A 21,262-nucleotide genomic window follows, 5' to 3' on the forward strand; every position below is an offset into this window, starting at 1 on the left:
GGCTGCGCGTCGTTCTGCGGGGCTGCGCGTCGAAGTTTCGATCTCACGGTAGGCGTCGCGTCGATTTCTCCTTGGAAGTCGGGCGGCGTTGTCCTTGCGAGGCCGTGCGTCGAAATTTTGGTCTCACGGCAGGCGTCGCGTCGATTTCTCCTTGGAAGTCGGGCGGCGTTGTCCTTGCGAGGCCGTGCGTCAAAGTTTCGCACTCACGGTAGGCGTCGCGTCGATTTCTCCTTGGAAGTCGGGCGGCTTTGTCCTTGCGAGGTTGTGCGTCGAAGTCTCGATCGTCCCGAGGGCGTCGCGTTGATCAGCGTCGGTGTGCGGCGTTTTTCTCGCCGCGAAACAAGCTGTGCGTCAAATTTTCGGCGCACGGAGCGTCCACGTGAAAGGAAGAAGTCTTTTTGGTCCTGAGACTTCAAGGAACAGGAGGCAAGCTCTATCCAAGCCCTTGGAGAGCACTTTCACAGCCAGACAAGAGTTCAGCAAGGCAGCAGGGCAACAGCAAGACAGCAGTCCTTTGGAGAAAGCAGACAGGTGAGTCCTTTGAGCAGCCAGGCAGTTCTTCTTGGCAGGATGTAGTTTCTGGTTCAGGTTTCTTCTCCAGCAAGTGTCTGATGAGGTAGGGCAGAGGCCCTGTTTTATACTAAGTTGTGCCTTTGAAGTGGGGGTGACTTCAAAGAGTCTAAGAAATGCACCAAGTTCCCTTTCAGCTCAATCCTGTCTGCCAGAGTCCCAGTAGGGGGTGTGGCAGTCCTTTGTGTGAGGGCAGGCCCTCCACCCTCCCAGCCCAGGAAGACCCATTCAAAATGCAGATGTATGCAAGTGAGGCTGAGTACCCTGTGTTTGGGGTGTGTCTGAGTGAATGCACAAGGAGCTGTCAACTAAACCTAGCCAGACGTGGATTGAAGGGCACAACAAGATTTTAGGGCAAAGAAATGCTCACTTTCTAAAAGTGGCATTTCTAGAATAGTAATATTAAATCCGACTTCACCAGTCAGCAGGATTTTGTATTACCATTCTGGCCATACTAAATATGACCTCCCTGCTCCTTTCAGATCAGCAGCTGCCACTTCAACAGTGTAGGAGGGCAGCCCCAATGTTAGCCTATGAAGGGAGCAGGCCTCACAGTAGTGTAAAAACGAATTTAGGAGTTTTACACTACCAGGACATATAACTACACAGGTACATGTCCTGCCTTTTACCTACACAGCACCCTGCTCTAGGGGATACCTAGGGCACACATTAGGGATGACTTATATGTAGAAAAAGGGGAGTTCTAGGCTTGGCAAGTACTTTTAAATGCCAAGTCGAAGTGGCAGTGAAACTGCACACACAGGCCTTGCAATGGCAGGCCTGAGACAAGGTTAAGGGGCTACTGAGGTGGGTGGCACAACCAGTGCTGCAGGCCCACTAGTAGCATTTAATCTACATGCCCTAGGCACATGTAGTGCACTCTAATAGGGACTTACAGGTAAATTAAATAGTCAATCATGGATAAACCAATCAATAGTACAATTTACACAGAGAGCATATGCACTTTAGCATTGGTTAGCAGTGGTAAAGTGCTCAGAGGTCAAAAGCCAACAACAACAGGTCAGAAAAAATAGGAGGAAGGAGGCAAAAAGTTTGGGGATGTCCCTGTCAAAAAGCCAGGTCCAACAAGTAGGAAGGTCATATTTAGTATGGCCAGAATGGTAATACAAAATCCTGCTGACTGGTGAAGTTGGATTTAATATTACTATTTTAGAAATGCCACTTTTTGAAAGTGAGCATTTCTCTGCACTTAAATCTTTCTGTGCCTTACAATCCACATCTGGCTAGGTTTAGTTGACAGCTCCTTGTGCATTCACTCAGACACACCCCAAACACAGGGTACTCTTCCTCACTTGCATACATCTGCATTTTGAATGGGTCTTCCTGGGCTGGGAGGGTGGAGGGCCTGCTCTGAAACAAAGGACTGCCACACCCTGGCAGACAGGATTGAACTGAAAGGGGACCTGGTGCACTTCTAAGCCACTCTTTAAAGTCTCCCCCACTTCAAAGGCACATTTGGGTATAAAATAGGGCCTCTGCCCTACCACCTCAGACACTTGCTGGAGAAGAAACCTGAACCAGAACCTGCATCCTGCCAAGAAGAACTGCCTGACTGCTTTCTACAAAGGACTGCTGCCCTGCTGTTGTCCTGCTGCCTTGCTGAAATCTTGCCTTGCTGCAGAAGTGCTCTCCAAGGGCTTGGATAGAGCTTGCCTCCTGTTCCCTGAAGTCTCAGGACCAAAAAGACTTCTATCTTTCAACTGGACTCCTTGTGCGCCGAAAAATTCGACGCACAGCTTGCTCCGCGGTGAAAAATTCACCGCACGCCGATTCGGAAAGACGGCGCTCAACCCCGCAAGGAAAATATCGACATGGCGCCTGCGGTGCGACCGGAACTTCAACGCACGGCCCGCCTGGACAACGCTGCCCGACTTCCAGAGAGGAAATCGATGCGACGCCTGCCGTGAGGGAGAAAATTCCACGCACAGCCCACCGGAATGACGCGCAGCCGGACAAGAAGCCCAGGATTCCACGCACAGACCCCGGGACATCTGGGAACTCCGCGACCCACAGATTAGACCTGTCCGGGTGCCGGAAAACGACGCACGGCTTGTCCGCGTGAAAAATAACGACGCAAGTCCGTGTGTGAAGGGGCGAAACCGACGTACACACCATTTTTCCACGCATCTCCTCCTCTGTGGCCCTTGCGGAGATTTTCCACTCCAACCCAGGTACTTTGTGCTTGAGAGAGACTTTGTTTGCTTTTTAAAGACTTAAGACACTTCATATCACTTTTCAGTGATATCTCTACAATTTCTAATTGCATCTTTTATCGTTTTGACCTGCAAATACCCAGATAAATATTATATATTTTTCTAAACACTGTGTGGTGTATTTTTGTGGTGCTATATTGTGTTATTGTATGATTTATTGCACAAATACTTTACACATTGCCTTCTAAGTTAAGCCTGACTGCTCATTGCCAAGCTACCAGAGGGTGGGCACAGGATAATTTGGATTGTGTGTGACTTACCCTGTCTAGAGTGAGGGTCCTTGCTTGGACAGGGGGTAACCTGACTGCCAACCAAAGACCCCATTTCTAACAAAAGGCCTTACAGGGCCCGAGGGGATTGAAATCCCCTCTGGCTCCTTGAAGCCTTTGTTCACACCTACTCCTGTGAACACAGAACATTGAAATGTTGAGGCTCCGGTCTTTTACCAGCCATTAGAAGCCTGGAGCACTCCATTGTCTAGACAATGGAGCTCCCAACATTCCAATGCTCTAATACATTTTACCCCATTGTTCTAAATTGGTGTTGGATTTTACATGTGTTCTGTTTTACCTTTATTACTGTTTGAAATGCTTTATACATACTTTACACATTGCCTCTAAGGTAAGCCTGTCTGCTTCGTGCCAAGCTACCACATGGTTAAGCAAAGGCTCCTTTGAGGTTTGCTTGTGTTTCACCCTGACAACAATTGTGGTTGCTGCTTGAGTAGGGTTTACATCCTCTTCCTTCAACCAGTCACCCAATTTCCTACAGGAACAATCTGCAGAATAGAGCATTAACACATATGAAGATTTTGTAAATCTTTTTGCATTTAGAAGTGATAATTATCTTGCTCATGAACCATGCTAAGCAACATTAGGATGGCATTTTAACAGTGCAAGAAGCGGAAAATGAAAATTATGACTTTCCCTTGTCTAGCCCCCTCTACTTCTAAGTGCCTGTCTGACCATGGGGACATAACACTCAAGATGTGGGAATGCATTTTAATATTGGCGATGTCTCTATGTTCTAAAGTTAACAATAACTATTTACGCTAAGAAAGTGTTAACCTGGCTACTATGTATGCTGAGATATATATATATATATTTATATATATATATATATATATATATATATATATATATATATATATATAGATATATATATAGTAAATGTGAAACGGGTATCTCTATCCTACTAAAAGTCTAATAACGTATCTATTGCCTGAATTTTGAAAAAACAGCATTTCTGACCAACAAGATCTTTTTAAAATGTACAAGACCTCTTTTATGAGTTGTAAAGTCATACTGAAGAGTTTTGCAAAATGTTGTTAATGGCCAATAAGAGGGCATGTGAAAGGGTGCCTCCCAAATTGTAATGTAATTTATCAATGAGTTAAGACTATAATTGCTGTCACAAACCATTGATCAGGTTCCATTACCAAAGTTAGGGTGGTTACTGATTTACAAAGGGGAAGCAGACCGATTAGGACAGCTTCCATTTTTGAAATTAGGTTGGGAGGCTTCTGATGGAGCAGACATTAGTCCACTGCGTGATATCCATGATGACTTCCCAGCATATTAGTTTTTAATTTTTTAATTCAGCACCTATCCATTCAAGGAGTTAGAGTTGCATTCAAAACATTACCATGCTGGGAAGGCAAACATAGTGATGGAGGTCTGCTGTGCCGAATTGGTCTCCATCCGTGTATTTGCAGACATTCTGATTTGTGAACTGTCCTTTGTACATTGGGCCATAGTTAGAAATTTAATTTTATTTGGCTCTTGGCTTTTTTGGTCTCAAGGAAAATGTTGAGAAAAGCAATTCAGTGGATGCTGCCTATAAAGAATTACAAAAACCAAACCTTATAATCACATTTTCACTGTCTACGTTTCAAATGTTATTCATCTTGTGGTCTACTGCTGCCCGCCAACATTGGCTTCTAGATTTTATTCACTGTTAAAGTGTAATGTTGCACCTAAGAAACGATCCAGTCACAGTAGGACAAGTTTTCTCTTTCACAGTGAATGATAGGTAGGGCAAGCTTGTGTGCTTCCAACTTACAGTCAAGAAATGTGACACTATACAAAAGGATGTCAACAAAAGACTGCCCCTCGGGAAATCCTTGTATAACACAGCCATGCAGGCTCTTGACAAGTGGAAGTGTATGATGGTCTATTTGTTGTTTCTGTGGGCAGAATCCATCCTCATGGCCTAATAGGAAGTGGATGGGGTATTATTACAACCACTTCTCCAATCGCATACATTCTAAGGTTAGGTTGCAACCCCAATCACGTATTGTTTAAAAAAATGTAATCCATAAAAATAAAAATAAAATCGGTCCGTGTTACCAGCAGTCACTTGCATCACCCTGGAGGCAGCCAGTGCACCTTAAAACTAATAAACTGCTGTGCTGATCCCAGGGACCTTGGTTGAGTGGGTTAAGGTGAATTAACCCTATGGGATTACAGGATAGAAAGACCAGTTACGAGTCTCCCTTGACTCAGGGACACCAGATTTATAGCTTGGGGTGTTCCTTGAAATTAGTATTCCCTCAAACTGAGCCACAATGGAAATTATTGTGACGCTTTAGGTAAAAAAGAGAAAATTACATCTAGGCAACATCTGGCACTGCCAGTGGGAGACCTTTGCCTATACAACGATTCTTTATTAATCTGATGAACATTTGTGGGAAAAAATGACTCTTAACGATTAACATACATTTCCTATTGCTACCACTACAAATAATAATAATAATAATAATGTTACTACTACTACCTCTACTACTAAACTTAAGAAGAAGAAAAAGAAAAAGAAGAAGCTAGAATATCAAGAATATGCATTGCCCTAGTATACTAGAGGAATGCGGTGTCTTATAAATTATGTTAAGGAATTGTGAGAGGCTAACCTACACCTCCTCAAACCTCATGTTCTGGAGGTGCTCGTGGGGCATCTGTTTCCATGAGAAGTTATTTTTTCCACATCCCACTGCCCTATAAAGGAGAGGGATTCGGGGCATTCTCCTAAGTATAAGAGTATCTCAGAGGACACGATTGTTTCATTCAGAAAGTGTTTTTTTTTTGTTTCCATGCCCTTTTTTGCCTAGAGAGACGCCCCAATAATCAAATTGTTAAGACGGAACGGTTGGGGGAGGGGGGGGGGGGGGGAGGTGGCCCTCTTGCCAGTGTCAAAATCTGAGATGTGGTTCCATGTTTTCATTGGTGTGAGAATCATGATAAGCCTGCATTGAGGAGACTTCAGAAGGAATGCAAATCCATGATGTCAGCTTTTATACGTGTACTTTATAAATGTAAAATTCCACCGATTCTGTGACTCGGGATTGGGATATATCATTTCTTAACGGATGAAATTGAACACCTAAGTGCAATGTAGATAGGCAGATTGCTTTGTAATTCTAGCATTTCAAAAACTCCGGTTTCGTAGATTTCCTGGAACTTTCCTGGCATTGTTGGTGAATCCATGAACAGTTGGGAAATTGCTTCAAATTGAGGCAGATTCCTAAAGGGGCACATTTCCAGCTTTGGAACACCAACCGTTGTTTTGGTAAATCGGGAATCAATGTCAGCTGAGTAGAGAAACTGAAAACCTATTAATCTGAAAAAAACCGGACACGGTTGAATAGCCTGAAACAGGTTCCACAAAATCTTGTCATATTGCACTCAGAATCTGACAGTTACCTTTTCTTCCACAGAATGGCACCATCCAGTGTGAGACCATGATCTGCCTAACACCAGACTGCCCATTGGATCATGTTCCTGCCTACGGGGATGGCAAGTGTTGCAAAGAATGCCAACGTAAGTGTGATCATGTCCTACTGTTATGTTTGCGGCAAAGCATTTGAACGCTGTTGTGGCCTGACGACCAAAGTAAAGACTGTATTGGAGTAGGAATATTGTGACCTGAGTCGAATTCACGGTGTACACTAACTTACAAAATTCCCATTTTTCGTGATCATCATGCACCGACCTGCACTGGGGTTGCCACTTTACCTTGATTACCGAAAGAATAAATGAAGCACTGACATATTTGTCTCTAGATACATGTCACTCCTTGAAATGTGGTTTCTCCGACTCTCGAAGGTTACTGCCAGAAGCGCTGGCTTGTCTTCTAGAGGTTATGGAAGAAGGAATTATACCCCTGGAGGAGATGCTGATAGCAGTTACAGGGCACCCCTGGGCGGATTCCACACCCAAAGATCTGAAGGCAGCATGATTTATTTACACTCGCCCCCGTGGCCTTCACAGAGGGAGTGATTTGATTCGATTTGCTTCCAGATAGTTATCATTTATTTAGAATGGCACAGCAGTCAGTATTTCTTTCTGAATATCAACCTGCCAAGCTGTGCTGGGTGCACGAGGACAGGGCTTTGGCTCAGCTATGTATTGTTAAGCACTTGCTATTAATTCAATCACTCATAGTCTGAGGTGGTTGACAGAAACGAGCGAACCTGGTGTTGTCTTGAATTATTCACAAAAGGCAGACACAGAGGGATGATCTAAACATGCAGCAGTTTTTTTCACTAAATAACACTTGCTGTATTTTGTTTAAAAAAAAACTTTTAAAGGGATCTCAACATGTTTGTCCTATTTCAAAGTCAATAGACATGCTCTGTGTCCATGTTTAAACTATTGGCAGACATGCCACAAAAAACAGTGACCTTGTTCTTAGTGGAGTATGTTTTCGAGGGGGGAGTTGTTTTGTAAATCCCTGCTTCCCTGGCCACTGTGGCATTGTTCCTCCGATCTAGATTAAGGGGCGATTCTCGTTTAATCTGAATCTATATTTTGATGACAAGGGGTAAGGAGTACAGACTGCTTATTGCCTTAAGGCCTCCTGACATACAGGTTAAACGTTTTATCCAGGTTTGACTTCTCTTCCTTGGTAAAGGGGAATCCTGAATTTGTTACCGAGAAAAACTTGATGGATTTCCCAAAAATTTGTAGAAAGATGTGTAACTTTCGGTTTTGAAAATGAACTATATCCTACATTTCTGCCATAAATCCACGAGCAGACAAGTTAAATCTATTAATACTGTAAAAAGAGCACGTTTTTCTCTACCTCGTGGGCCAATGCAAAAAAAAATCTATTGCAGAAAGTCCCACAGAAAATTTAAACAAGCATTGACAATGCAATAGCCACAGCAGTGAAACTTATTGGTTTTGCTAATTCTTCTTTTGTCTTAGCTACCTCATGTGAATGTGCGCGCATCCAAGTCTGCCATCCTGGAATGGGTTTTGAAGCTTTTCAAATGCATTAAAAATGGCTGCTGTGTAAACATGTGCATCCTGCTGGCCATCTTTGAAAGCATTTCTAATGTTGTAACAAATTATATTGTAAATGAATGCTGTCTTTGAATCCATTTTGGTGTCTTTAAATACAGCCTGTACAGAAATGACTGACATGGATGTAGCAACAAAACAGTCATGGGTGCTTGCCATGAATAGTTGTGCAGTGCACTTACAGGTGTTATCTTCAAATGGTTAGAAACTTTTTAAGATGGCCACCCACAAATAGCTTGGAGAGAGTCAAAAAGTGAAAACAAAAGAAAAAACAAGAAGCTTGAGGGACAAGATGAGTGTGAGGAAGAAAAGTGGGAAGAGAGGTAAACGGAAATTAGAGAGAAAGAGGATGGAAAATAGTCACTCTCAGGCACTGGAAAGCAAGATCTGACATCAGCAATGGAAGATTACATCATCCGAACATGCAAGTGTCATGCTCCAGGTGGAGATAAACACAAGAATAGGGAGCCATTGAATCAGGAGCAGGTCAGTGAAATAGACAACAAACCCAACCCATCATGAGCAGGCCTCACCTAAACTCCTCCCAAATATATATAATGTATCGCAAACAATAGGTGTTGTCAACAGATAGCCAAAGCTGTCTGTGGCTAAGAACCTAGATCCCCTTTTTCCACACTGTATATACATTTTATGGAACGTAAATGCCTACTGACTAGTCAGAGCAGGCTTTAATAATACTATTTATGTCTAATATTTAGGGCTTTAGGGCCTACCAAGCAAAGAGAATTTTGCAGTTTTGGAATTCATTTGTTTTGATCTGCCGAAACTAAAAATCTCACACCACTGCTATTCACATGTAGGCCAACTCAGTACCACTTCTTTATTAAGCTTAAGCAAGATTTGTTTGTAAAGTACTATTTAGATTTTTCCCTCTTATGCTGCTCAGTGTTACTTCCAACCCCTGTCACTTGCCATGCAGTCTTTTTTAAAGATTGTGTTCAGTTAAAGGATAGGGGGCGTTATCCTTAGATATTGCAGGGATTGATGCTGCACCCTCTCCATTTAAAGTATCCTTCTGATTCCATACTCCAAAGGCCCTCTTTGGATCAACCCTCCTTAGAGGTGGAGTGTAGATCTTCATCACATGATCTACACTGGATTCCCTGCTGGATTCAAGAGTGGGGTGCAAGTGGATCAGTGTTAAATAAATGGAACCTTGATGTGTAAGAATGTGATTCCAGATAACTAGAGCCAATGACTATTGGGAAATTGGTTATGCTTGTACTTATCAAAACGCACACAAAGTTAGAATATCAAATACACACCTCAATAGCATCAAATGGTTTGTGTGATCCATGCTCTGTTCCGACATCAGCATAATTATCACGTATGACACACTGCTATTACAGTCAGGGCCGGCTTTAGGGTGGTGCAAACGGTGCGGCCACACCGGTGCTGACCTGTATTTGGGGCGCTGACTTCAGGGGGGTGCTGTGTTTAGCAATAACTTACAAAACTTGGGATTTAAAAGCACCTCCTGAAAAGTTCCTTGTGTGTCCAGCCTTCAGGAAGAAATTAAAATGTCAAGATAACTCTTGTGATTAATGTTCCTGCTAGAGAGAGAGATGGAAGTTTTGTCTAGGAGCAGCTTTGAATTGCCAAAAAAGTAGCATAGAGGGTTAATATGCCTGCTGCAAAGAACAAAACTATATTTTATGTGGCTAGCTGAGTGGATTAGTAAAGCCAGCCTTTACAAGCGCTTTAAAACAAATGAATGAATGTGAAATGGGAGCTATGGAGAGATGAGTGGCTCATTTGCCAGGTGGTAGTGAGGGATCTGAGGAGTTGGTCATGGGGTGGGGGCACCAAAAAAGACTGTCACACAGGGCGCCACCAGCGCTAAAGCCGGCCCTGATTGCAGTACATGTTGCAGTTTGAATCCATGTATTTCTTTTGTGAGGATCTGTGTCCTCTAACAGCAGGGTCCTTGGAATAATGCTTCAGGGTGGACCAAAATACGGGGCAGTGCTGAAAGGCAAATCATGTACCCTAATACAGCACATTTTGTGATATTATTATGTAATTCTTATACATGGTAACACTGTGAAAAGATTTCTCCTTGGTGTAGTGTAGAATTAATAAGAGATATGACCCAAATACTGCAATAAGTAACTGAAAGATGACCAGTCAACCTTTGCGAATGGTTTCCACTGGGTAAGAACATGTGTTGCATTACAGTAACATTTGATTCATTTGAGGTAGAAATCTGCAGATTCTGTAGCAGATTGGAATATGTGGCAAATTTGGTAAATTGGGGAATACTCTGCAGCATAATATAGTTCCTGTGGCCCTGTCTATAGGGCAAATTAAGATTTAAACCTGCATGTGCTATTTACTGGAACTGTCTACGGACATCTGGTGACTTATGGAAATCAAAGGTTAGGTAGGTACTATGTGGTGCACTCAGATTCCTGTTGACCTGCTCTGCATGATGTCAATGGATGTCAATGCATGCCTCCCACAAAACTACTTCCTTTAAATACAGAATCTGCACGCACAACAATACTAGCATCTCTCACATTCACTGTTATGACACCATAGATATGTACTTAAAACGCACACACTCACACGCAATGTGCCATGTTAGAAATGGGGTCTTTAGTTGGCAGTCAGGTTACCCCCTGTCCAAGCAAGGACCCTCACTCTAGTCAGGGTAAAAGAGAATCACCCCAGCTAACCCCCGCTCACGCCCTTGGTAGCTTGGCACGAGCAGGAAGGCTTAACTTCAGAGTGCTAGGTGTAAAGTATTTGTACCAACACACACAGTAACTTAATGAAAACATTACAAAATGACACAACACAGGTTTAGACAAATAGAAAATATTTATCTAAACAAAACAAGACCAAAACGACAAAAATCCACAATACACAAGTCAAGTTATCAGTTAAAAACCAAAAAGAGAGGCTTCATGTAATTTGAAACACAACGCTAACGCTGTTAGCATGGAAATGTACCTGGGTGCGTCAAAAATAACCCAGCATAGGCAAGTGTGCGTCAAAAAGGTCTTGCGATGTGTCAATATCACTCACAAGCGAGACCTTGCGTTGTTTCTCCTTCATTTGGGTCAGTGTGCATTGTTTCTTCTCTCTGCAGGAGAGCGATGCATTGATCTGGTCAGCACTCTCGGGTCCGGGCAGGTCTTGCATCATTTTTACACGTCCAATGATGTTTGCGTCGGAAATCCAGCCGCACGATAATCCGAAAACCGCACAGCGTGGGTTGCGATCACACCAGCCATCGTCAGCGATGCTGCGTGTCGTTTCTCCAGCCGCATGCATTGATCTTTCTGTCGCGCTACAGGCGAGTGTCGATTTTCAGCCGCAAAGCTGGCAGTGCGTTGTGGATCGGAGTTGCGTTGATCTTTTCCCCGCTCGGCGGTCGGTGCGTGGATTTCTCACTCTTGGCCTGCCAGCTTCTCGTTTCAGGGTCTCAGGAACTGGATGGGCACCACTTGGCAGAGTAGTAGTCTCAGCAGAGGCTCCAGGTGCTGGCAGAGAGAAGTCTTTGCTGTCCCTGAGACTTCAAACAACAGGAGGCAAGCTCTACATCAAGCCCTTGAAGAGTTCATCACAAGAAGGAAGGCACACAAAGTCCAGTCTTTGTCTTCTAGCACAGGCAGAAGCAGCAACTGCAGGATAGCTCCACAAAGCACAGCCACAGGCAGGACAGCTCTTCTTCCTCAGCTCTTCAGCTCTTCTCCAGGCAGAGGTTCCTCTTGGTTTCCAGAAGTGTTCTAAAGTCTGTGGTTTTGGGTGCTCTTCTTCTACCCATTTTCTCCTTTGAAGTAGGCTTACTTCAAAGAAAAGTCTCTCTTGTTTGTGAAATCCTGCCTTGCCCAGGCCAGGCCCCAGACACACACCAGGGGTTTGGAGACTGCATTGTGTGAGGGCAGGCACAGCCCTTTCAGGTGTGAGTGACCATTCCTCCCCTCCCTCCTAGCACAGATGGCCCATCAGGAATTTCAGACTACACCCCAGCTCCCTTTGTGTCACTGTCTAGTGAGAGGTGCAACCAGCCAAACTGTCAAACTGGCGCAGACAGGGAATCCACAAACAGGCAGAGTCACAGCAATTGTTTAAGCAAGAAAATGCTCATTTTCTAAAAGTGCCATTTTCAATCACACAGTCTTAAAATCAACTTTACTAAAAAGATGTATTTTTAAATTGTGGGCTCAGAGACCCAAAACTCCAAATGTCTATCCGCTCCCAAAGGGAATCTAAACTTTCATCATATTTAAAGGTAGCCCCCATGTTAACCTATGAGAGGGACAGGCCTTGCAACAGTGGAAAACGAATTTAGCAGTATTTCACTGTCAGGACATATAAAACACATTACTATATGTCCTACCTTAACCATACACTGCACCCTGCCCTTGGGGCTACCTAGGGCCTACCGTAGGGGTGTCTTATATGTAAGAAAAGGGAAGGTTTAGGCCTGGCAAGTGGGTACACATGCCAAGTCGAATTTACAGTTAAAAACTCCACACACAGACACTGCAGTGGCAGGTCTGAGACATGTTTACAGAGCTACTATTGTGGGTGGCACAACCAATGCTGCAGGCCCACTAGTAGCATTTGATTTACAGGCCTTGGGCACCTCTAGTGCACTGTACTAGGGACTTACTAGTAATTCACATATGCCAATCATGGATAAACCAATTACATATGCATTTTGTATAGGGGCACTTGCACTTTAGCACTGGTTAGCAGTGGTAAAGTACACAGAGTAACAAAAACAGCAAAAACAGAGTCCACCACACATCAATAACCTGGGAAACAAAGGCAAAAAGTTAAGGGAGAGACCACAGCAAGGATGAAAAGTCTAAGATGCCTCATGTACCTGAGAGATCAAAGCTTTTTCGAAACACAGTTCTTGTAATCTCGCCCATTTTTTAGGGTCAAGCCTGCAAGTGCATGCGCTAGCGCATGAGTCTCGCATGCGAGACACTGTTGTGTTCAGTAAAGGGCTTGGAGCCCGCCTGTTGCTCACCATTTGTTGGTTTTCACCGCACTCTTCTTTATAGCCTCGTAATTCATCAAGGCATGTCTGGCATCATTTCCGTTCCTCTGTGTGGAGCATGCATCAAGCACTAATTGATTGCAACTTAATTGGTGCCCGTCTGCTGCTCCCAACGTGATCGAGGTACTATTTTTTTCCAACTTTCATTGCCCCGCAAACAGAAGGCTTGTGACTGGCAAAAATGTGCCCTGCAGGACAAACAAAATTACAGAGTTTTATTTTTTAAAGCTAACTTTATTTTATTTTTTTAAGTCGTCTTTTCTCAGTTTCCATTCGTGTTTTTTGTTTTTGCTCGTGGGCGCCATTCTCAAAAGATGACAATTAACCTGTTCAAAATATGCGAGACCTATTGCCTGCTTCATTAGCAGGTAAAAACGAGAATTGTACTTGAGCCTGCGCTGCAGAGTTATTTATCCATTGTTTATGTAGTCGGAGGTTCACAGATTTGAATATCAACAGATTTCATTCAGCCTTTTAATTTTACCAGATACAACTCTCGGGAATGCTTGTTTAGTGCAAGTGGAAGGTTTTGTGCCGAGTACAGGGTGCAAATGGTAATTCCTTGGCTGTCTAAGCATCGGGTCCTCTTTGAGACAAATGTGAGGCCCAGTGAGTGTGAGCGCATTGAACGATGTGGGGAATATCTAGGGAATATTATGTTAATGACGGAGGCAGAATTTGTATTCATATTTACTGAACATCACTTCCCATTGTACTCAGGATTTGAAATGGAAGCCTTAACTTAAGAATACTAACAAACATGAAATAGAACGATCAATAAAGAGCATTGTTTGCTCTGATGTTTGAAAAGCAGGTAGTCGGGTCTCCCGCGTTATTGTATGAATCTAGGGCATATTTTCCTGCTGTTCTTTCAAGTAAAATAATAGTTATTCATTAGTGTTTCTCAAAGACATTCATCTAGTTGCTATGGATTTTTAAAAAATCAATTCAAGGTTAGAGAAGTCAAATATAATATCACCACTCCTACACAGTTTAAAAGAAGATCCATTGCAAAACATCAATCAAAAGGCTTTCTGCATAGCTTTACTTTTTGAGGCAATATAGACTGACTTTATAAAATATCTTCCAGAGAAATATAAAAATAGAAGTGGTCCGCATTTTCGGCAGAAAGAACAGAGAACCTATAAAATAAAATATATCTGTCACAGCATGAGCTTGTGCATGATGTTTGCTTTGTAGGTGTAGCCATTACTGATAGAGCAAAGAATGGGTCTGTTGATGCTAATGTGTTAATGCATGCAAAGACAGGCATCTTAAGACCTGTTTGCATGTGTTAGCATAATAAAGCTCTGCTGATTGGGAGAGATGATGGGAGAACAAGAGAGAACGCAGCAGACAGAGAGTAAAAGAGCGATAGAGAATCTAGAGGGAGAGAGCACATATGATGGGGCGAGAGCACATATGATAGGGCGGGAGAGAATGCAGAAGTGGAGGAGGTGCATCAGATTTCAACAAGCAGTCCCGGAGAAGAAACCATTAGGACTACCTCGTGGCCTTACACTAAATGCAATGTGATGATTTGAGAGGGTAGATCGGCAGATGTTTTAGCGACTGGAGTTGCAATTCTGGAATATAGGAGGCACTCGGGGTTGGCATAGATACATTTTTCTTTTAAAATGAAAAGTACTTTAAAGAACACACAACCAAATACTACATGCAAAATTTCAAATATTTGTAAAATGCCAGATGTTAAAACCAACTGGAACTATAAAGGAATTTCATAAACTGCATAGGTTGCAGAAACACGTACCCTAAAAAAAAGTCAGAGTGAGCTAGTAAAAAACCCCTAAACACGTACTAGACTCTTATGTTCTGTGGCTTCTTGAACTATAGGTGCTCCACCAGTTCCTGACAACTAAAGGCACTATATCCATATTCGTGCCTGCAAACCATGAAAAGGTAAAGTGTTTATTATAAAGTCATGCCAAGTGTTTTACAATTTTAAAATCAGCCCTACTACCTTTGGCATTATATCTATCATGTTAAGCAATTAGGGGGCTTTTATTTTCCAGCTGTGCCAGCAGAGCAGACAATTTCACCGCTTTGCAGCTGGAAGCATGAATCTTAATAAGGTTGAAGTAGGAAAATATGCTAATTTATTAAATATGTGATTGAGCGGAGATAGTGCCAAATAGACTGCATATTTGGCTTAAGGGCCCACAAATTTGGGAACAAGACAGTGCATCTGACCCTCTGACGTCTGTACCATAAGCTAATCTGGAGATAACAGTAAAGCACAATTTACAAATATAGAGCCATATTCACAACAACAAAAATATGGTGGAGCTTTGCATTTTAACTTGAACATGCTTTTATTTATTTTTTTCATATTCATTCAGATTCCCAGAAGTGACTTATTTCTAGGTGTACACATTCCATGGTCCCATTTTTAGGGTTGAGCGCAAAGCACTCTGTCCCTGGTGTAATCTCTCTGTGGGCTTTTAACCACGCCCATGTCACACCTATCAGTTTGGTTGGTTCTTGGGCTAGCCTTTAAAATTTTTCTTGATTTAATTAGTGAAAGGCATGCATACGTCATGCCTTTTCCGGTGTTTAGCCTGCCTCGAGTGCACCGGCCAACTACTGAAAACATACGAGGCTCCTTGTTTTCTGGATGGTTTCAGGACTTTTTTTTCTCTTTATTTCACAGGCAGCGCGATCTCGCTGGGCAGTAGTCAAGCGCTTTGCATGACATTCACCCTGTTACATGGATATTTGCACTTTTGCCGGTTACATAGATAATTGCACTTTTGCCGATATGTTTATCTGCAAACGAACTTCAGTTTCCTTTTCTGTTCCTGCTTTGTGCTCGTGACGGCCATCAGCTCGCTATGTGAAACTGTTCTAATTTCCATTTCACTTTTGCCGGTTTCATGGATAATTGCACTTTTGCCAATACTTTTCACTGCAAGCAAACTTCAGTTTTCTTTTGTGTTTCTGCTTTGCATCCAATGTTGGCCGTCGGCTCGCTTATGTGAAACTGTTTTACTTTTCATTTTCAATTTATGTGGCAAGAAAAGTCTGGTTAGTTATGTGAGACTGTTTGACTTTTCATTTTCAGTTTATGTGGCAATAAAAGTCTGGTTAGGTGTTTACAACGCTAATAGCTTTAACTCAAGCAAATGCGAGACCCATTGCATTGCAAATGCTTGTTCTGAATTGCAGATATCTACATTGCGCAGATTACTGCATGGATATTGAAGCACTACTGTGAAAACATTGTTCCCATCCATCCAAATTAGGTACAATAATTCTTATTACAAGTGCATGAGAACATTTGTTTCTCTTTGCAAGCATCTGCTTGCTTAAAGAATGGACTTAGAATTGATGTTTTTTTATTGCACCTTGCAAATCCCAGGTGACATAAAGTACACACTTCCAGTTAAATTTAACAGATCAAATCTGCCCCAATTTAACAGATGACAAATGTTCAGTAAATTCTTGGACATGCAAATTCTGGTGTGGTCAATACCATTTTGGGGATAAAAATTAGGTGATATTTATCACATCTAATAAATTCAGAACACATCAGTGCCAAATTTTATTAGGTCTTACAATCATGCCCAAGAAGTGAAGCAGACAGCTGGGCTGACAAGTCGAACATAACAACAGGAATTTGTCATGTTAGTCTATGCTTTATTTCTATGGGAAAAGTAGATTCTGATTAGAATATTGACACCTTGTCTACTTGTGTTGCTTATGTTTGCTGAGATCGCCTTGTTGCTCATTTTTTGAAGGCCCAGAGATATTGAGATTAGCATGTTTGTGTTTTTGTTACATATGTTATGTTTGTAGTATTTGTATAGCATGAAGGTAGCCAAAAAGACAGCAGAGCACTTTACATGGTGAAAGCAAAGCATACAGACAATGAGTGGTAGGAGAGGTATCTGGTTAGTGGCTTAGTACTGCTTTGTGATGTAGTGATGTTTAATGAGGTGTGACTTCAACTCTTTCCCAAATAGAAGAGTTGTGGTCAGTCTCTATGAATATGTGGATGATGTTCTATGCCTGAGTGCATGGATGGAAAAGTCCTGCTGTCTTTTTTTTTTTTTTTTTACACTTCTTAGTCTTTATTCTGATTGGGGAGGGTGTTCTATTAAATATTGACACTGCAGTCAGTGTTATATTTCTATCAGATTAAGATAATTAAATAATGAAATTGTAACCCTTCTGTATTTATTGAGTAGGGTTTAGGGAAGTGATCCAAATCATATTAAGTCAATTTATCTAAATGTTTTCAATTTTTAATTTATATCAATTGTCTTAAACTCTCCCTTTATGATTTTACCATTCTTGTAATTACTATTACTCTGTCAGGCTAGAAAATAGGAATTGTTTAGTGTATTGAAAGGGGCATAGATCTAGGACCATAAAGGCTACAGAATTGCTGCTGTCGAGAATGGATCTGAGTTAATCCAAGGCAACTGCAAATGCTGTCTCTTTTCCACCATCTGGCTGAACGGTTTCAGGAAAGATGTGAGATATTTTCTGACTCCACAGAGAAGTTGAATAGGTAGACGATTTAGTTTGAAAGAGTACCCATTCGTATTGCTTCAGCTGCTGTCCTGAGTGTGAAGCATCAAATTGTGAACATGAATTGCACTATATGCACTCTAATTCTCTAAGAAGCGCTTGACTCATCTGAAAGCCATATGGTCACTGGTCCAGTGACCAACTACTTTTAATGTTGAAAGATTGCAGAGGGCCTCATTGTTAAGAACTTGTTGTAAAATGTTGTTAAATGATGTTGATGAAGAATATATATAAACTTCAAATTGTATACTATAAATAAGTGTGTCCTGGCACTAAATTCTAAGTGAATAACTGATTATGATGCAGGAGAAGTTATACTTTTAGAAACAGATATGTTATGAAGAGCTTAACATACCTTCCAATGATTGCTTTCGGCCTTAAGCATCACAACAACATTAATCCATAATTTTGGAGCCTGATCATAAAGTCTCTCTCGCCCTTCCTTCCCAAACTTAAGTCTGGAACAGTCAGGCCTAAGGCAAGTCCTTATCTCAATGTCCTTCTTGGAGTATACTGATGTATTTTGTCAGAAATAAATACTAGGCCCATTTGATAGTAGGCTGAGTGATTTAAACAAGCAGTTTTAAGAAGTGCTCTTTGATCAATAAGCAGCCAGTGTCGCTCTTTCATATTGGCAAAGGGTGAATCATATTTTCTCTTTGTGCTTATTACCTTATAAGCCCATTATTTGACATCTTGAAGTATTTCCAGTGTTTTTGCAGGTCATCCCAGGTACAAGTCAAGAGTATTACAAACATGATAACACCAGCTTGTTGGTCTGCTTGGTTCGTAACACTTTTAGGTGAATAAAGACGTTTCTTGATACCTGATAAACCTGTTTTATTCATTCTTAATTAAGAGTCTGTTATAACTCCCAGATTTTTTAATGTGGGGACCAGTTGAGGTGCTTCTCTCACATCCACCGGCCACAAACACCAAAACACAATAATTCTGTTTTGTCACTATTTAATTTTAGTGCATTTCTGTGCATCCAGTTCATGACTTCCTGCATGAAATGATTACTGTTCGTAGACAAAATTAATTTGTCAGTAATTAATATGACTATCTGAGTATTGTCTTCTTAGGGCATTGATGATAGTCCAAAATTCGGAATCAGTTTTTCCAGAGGGGAAATGTAAAGATTATTAAAAGACAGACATTGGATCGAGCCTTGTGGCATTCCACATGTTGAAGCTCTCTGTCTGTAGCAATGGGAGGCCATCGTAGCAGTTTGAGCATGGTGAGTTCGAAATGGGGACAACAAGCCAAAGCATTTCCTCTAATTCACTGGGCTTTTAATCTAGTTAGTAAAGTTGGATGAGAAACGTGTCACAGTGTGAAATGCAGTACTAAGATCCAATAAGACTGGAGCACTATGACCCTTGTCTAATGGTATACCTATGCCATCCAGCACAGCTACACTTGCAGTGTCAGTACAGCCAAGGGCCCTAAATCCAATCTGAGCTTTAACCAGTAACTTATTGTTTTTCATGTATTTAACCAATTGACTGTTGATTTCTTTTTTCACTAACTTTTGCAGGTAAAGGCAGACATGCAATGGGCCTATAATTAGTGAGTTTTTCCAGGTCAGCATTTGATTTCTTTAAAATAGGGAGAATTTGAACTTCCTTCCATGATTGTGAACAAGCATTCATAGCAATTGCTTGATTACATGATTCAATTGAAACTGGAGCTGCTGGAGCATGGATATAAGTTAAATATTGATTTAAGGATTTTGTGTTGCTATCTCACCAATGTAAAAATCTGTGCTGAGTTATTAAAATCCACATAGAATGTCATCAATATCCATTCAGTGATTAGACAATCATAATATAAATCAATATATGAATCAATGCATTAGGCTTATTGCATAAAGGAGAAGTCCATATTCTAAATCTCAGGATGAAATTGGGTAGGACTGAAAAAGGTGCCAGTCAAAACCCATAACAGTTCCAACTAGAGAGGTTAAAGCATAAAGTTTTAGAATCAAATGTCAAAATTAGTCAAAGCAGAACTTCCCATAAAGAGATGTTCCAAGAAACTTAGTATAGTCTCAGAGGAGCAAAGAATTGAGTAAATGAGCACCGAGAAAATCTCCTTCAGAAAGTCTGGGAAAGAATGTCCTAATCTACTCTGGGAAAACACCCTATTATAAAACAACATATCTAGACTTTTACAGCATGTTTCTTCTTCTTCTGCACATCAGTCAATCAGCAACCAGTGTCCTCATGGAAACATGAACATTTCATCATCATCTCACCACAAGAAGAAAAGTCCTCAAACTGTAATGTTTTAGTGAATAATTGTTTTCAAATACTTTGTACAGTCCCCTAAGAGTTCTCACCAATGACATTTGCTAGAGAAAACTTGAGTTCATGGTTAGGCTTCTGCATCATTGCCATTGTATGTTTTGAAACATTTTGCAGGAATAAACATAAACATTTTAATACATTATCATCTTCCACAAATAATATGCCTAAGGGGAGGTTGAAACTATCTTCTTTGGCTTTGAATTATCTGTGTTTACATTATTGTAGCTTGTCAAAAGTTTAACATTTCACATTCCTAACCTAGGTAAATTTTGCAAAATCTACAGCATCAGCTTTTCAAACTGATTACTTGCAAATATGCTAGTGTACTTCTCTCTCTTGAATTAAGCCATTGCATTTTCACCTGTGGCCTATATATTAATTCTGCACACTATTGCATTAATGATCATTATTAAAAATGCATCTCCAGTTCCCCTTAAATGGTTTTTAACCATCACAAATTCTTCACAGATAAAATCTCTAAAGGTCACTCATCTTCAGTTGATTATTTTCTCTTTCTTTTCAAACTCTGTTTCTTTCATATTTTCATACTCTATATTGATGCAATCATTTTTTGGTAATTCTCCCTTTATCTAGCAACACAGCAAGATAATGGACAGAGTGCTGGAGATTTTCAAACACTCACCCTCAGTCACAGATCTGGGTTAAATCCATTGTTCTTTTGCTCACTATGCTATACCAGTTTGAACCCAGCCATATGCAAATCAGTCTTGATGCTGTTCCCCATGGGAACAATCCTGCCCGAACTGTCAGCCCAGGTCCTCCCTGGATCAGAATCAAGCATCCTGGGACTGGTTTCAAGGTATCACCCCTCATCAGCCAGGCTAGATTGAATTCAGTCTGGGCATACCTTTGCCACTTAGGGCAAACATAGAAACACAACAAGACGATGGACGGAGTGCTGACACTTTTCAAACACTCACCCCAGTCTCAGATCTGGGTTAAATCCATCATTCTTTTGCTCACTATGCCACCCCAGTTTGGACCCTGCCATTTGCAAATCAGTCTTGACTCAGTTCTCTATGGGAACCATCCAGCCCAAACTGCCAGGTCAGGTTCTCCTTGGACTGGAAACAAGCATCCTGGGACCACTTTCGGGGTATCATGCCTCATCAGCCAGGTTGCAATTTTCTCCCTTTATCTGTCTGTTTCTTTCTCTGTTCTTTCTTTTCTCCAAAATAATTTTAATAGCTTTCTTAAATTCTGATGAGGTCAGGGAACAAACAGCTACTATTA

General features: G+C 41.5%; 1 protein-coding gene across 2 annotated transcripts in view; it reads left to right on the top strand.

The window, feature by feature from the left end:
• NELL2 (neural EGFL like 2) overlaps window positions 1-21,262 on the top strand; it is a 1,100,394-nt gene that overhangs the window by 399,172 nt on the left and 679,960 nt on the right. For both annotated transcript variants that reach the window (XM_069228823.1, XM_069228824.1), the window contains exon 9: window positions 6,514-6,616. In XM_069228823.1, coding sequence (XP_069084924.1) covers window positions 6,514-6,616 — 103 coding nt within the window. The remainder of the gene's footprint in view (window positions 1-6,513; window positions 6,617-21,262) is intronic.

Source organism: Pleurodeles waltl, chromosome 4_1 (genome assembly GCF_031143425.1).
Source record: "Pleurodeles waltl isolate 20211129_DDA chromosome 4_1, aPleWal1.hap1.20221129, whole genome shotgun sequence".
NCBI lineage: Eukaryota > Metazoa > Chordata > Amphibia > Caudata > Salamandridae > Pleurodeles > Pleurodeles waltl.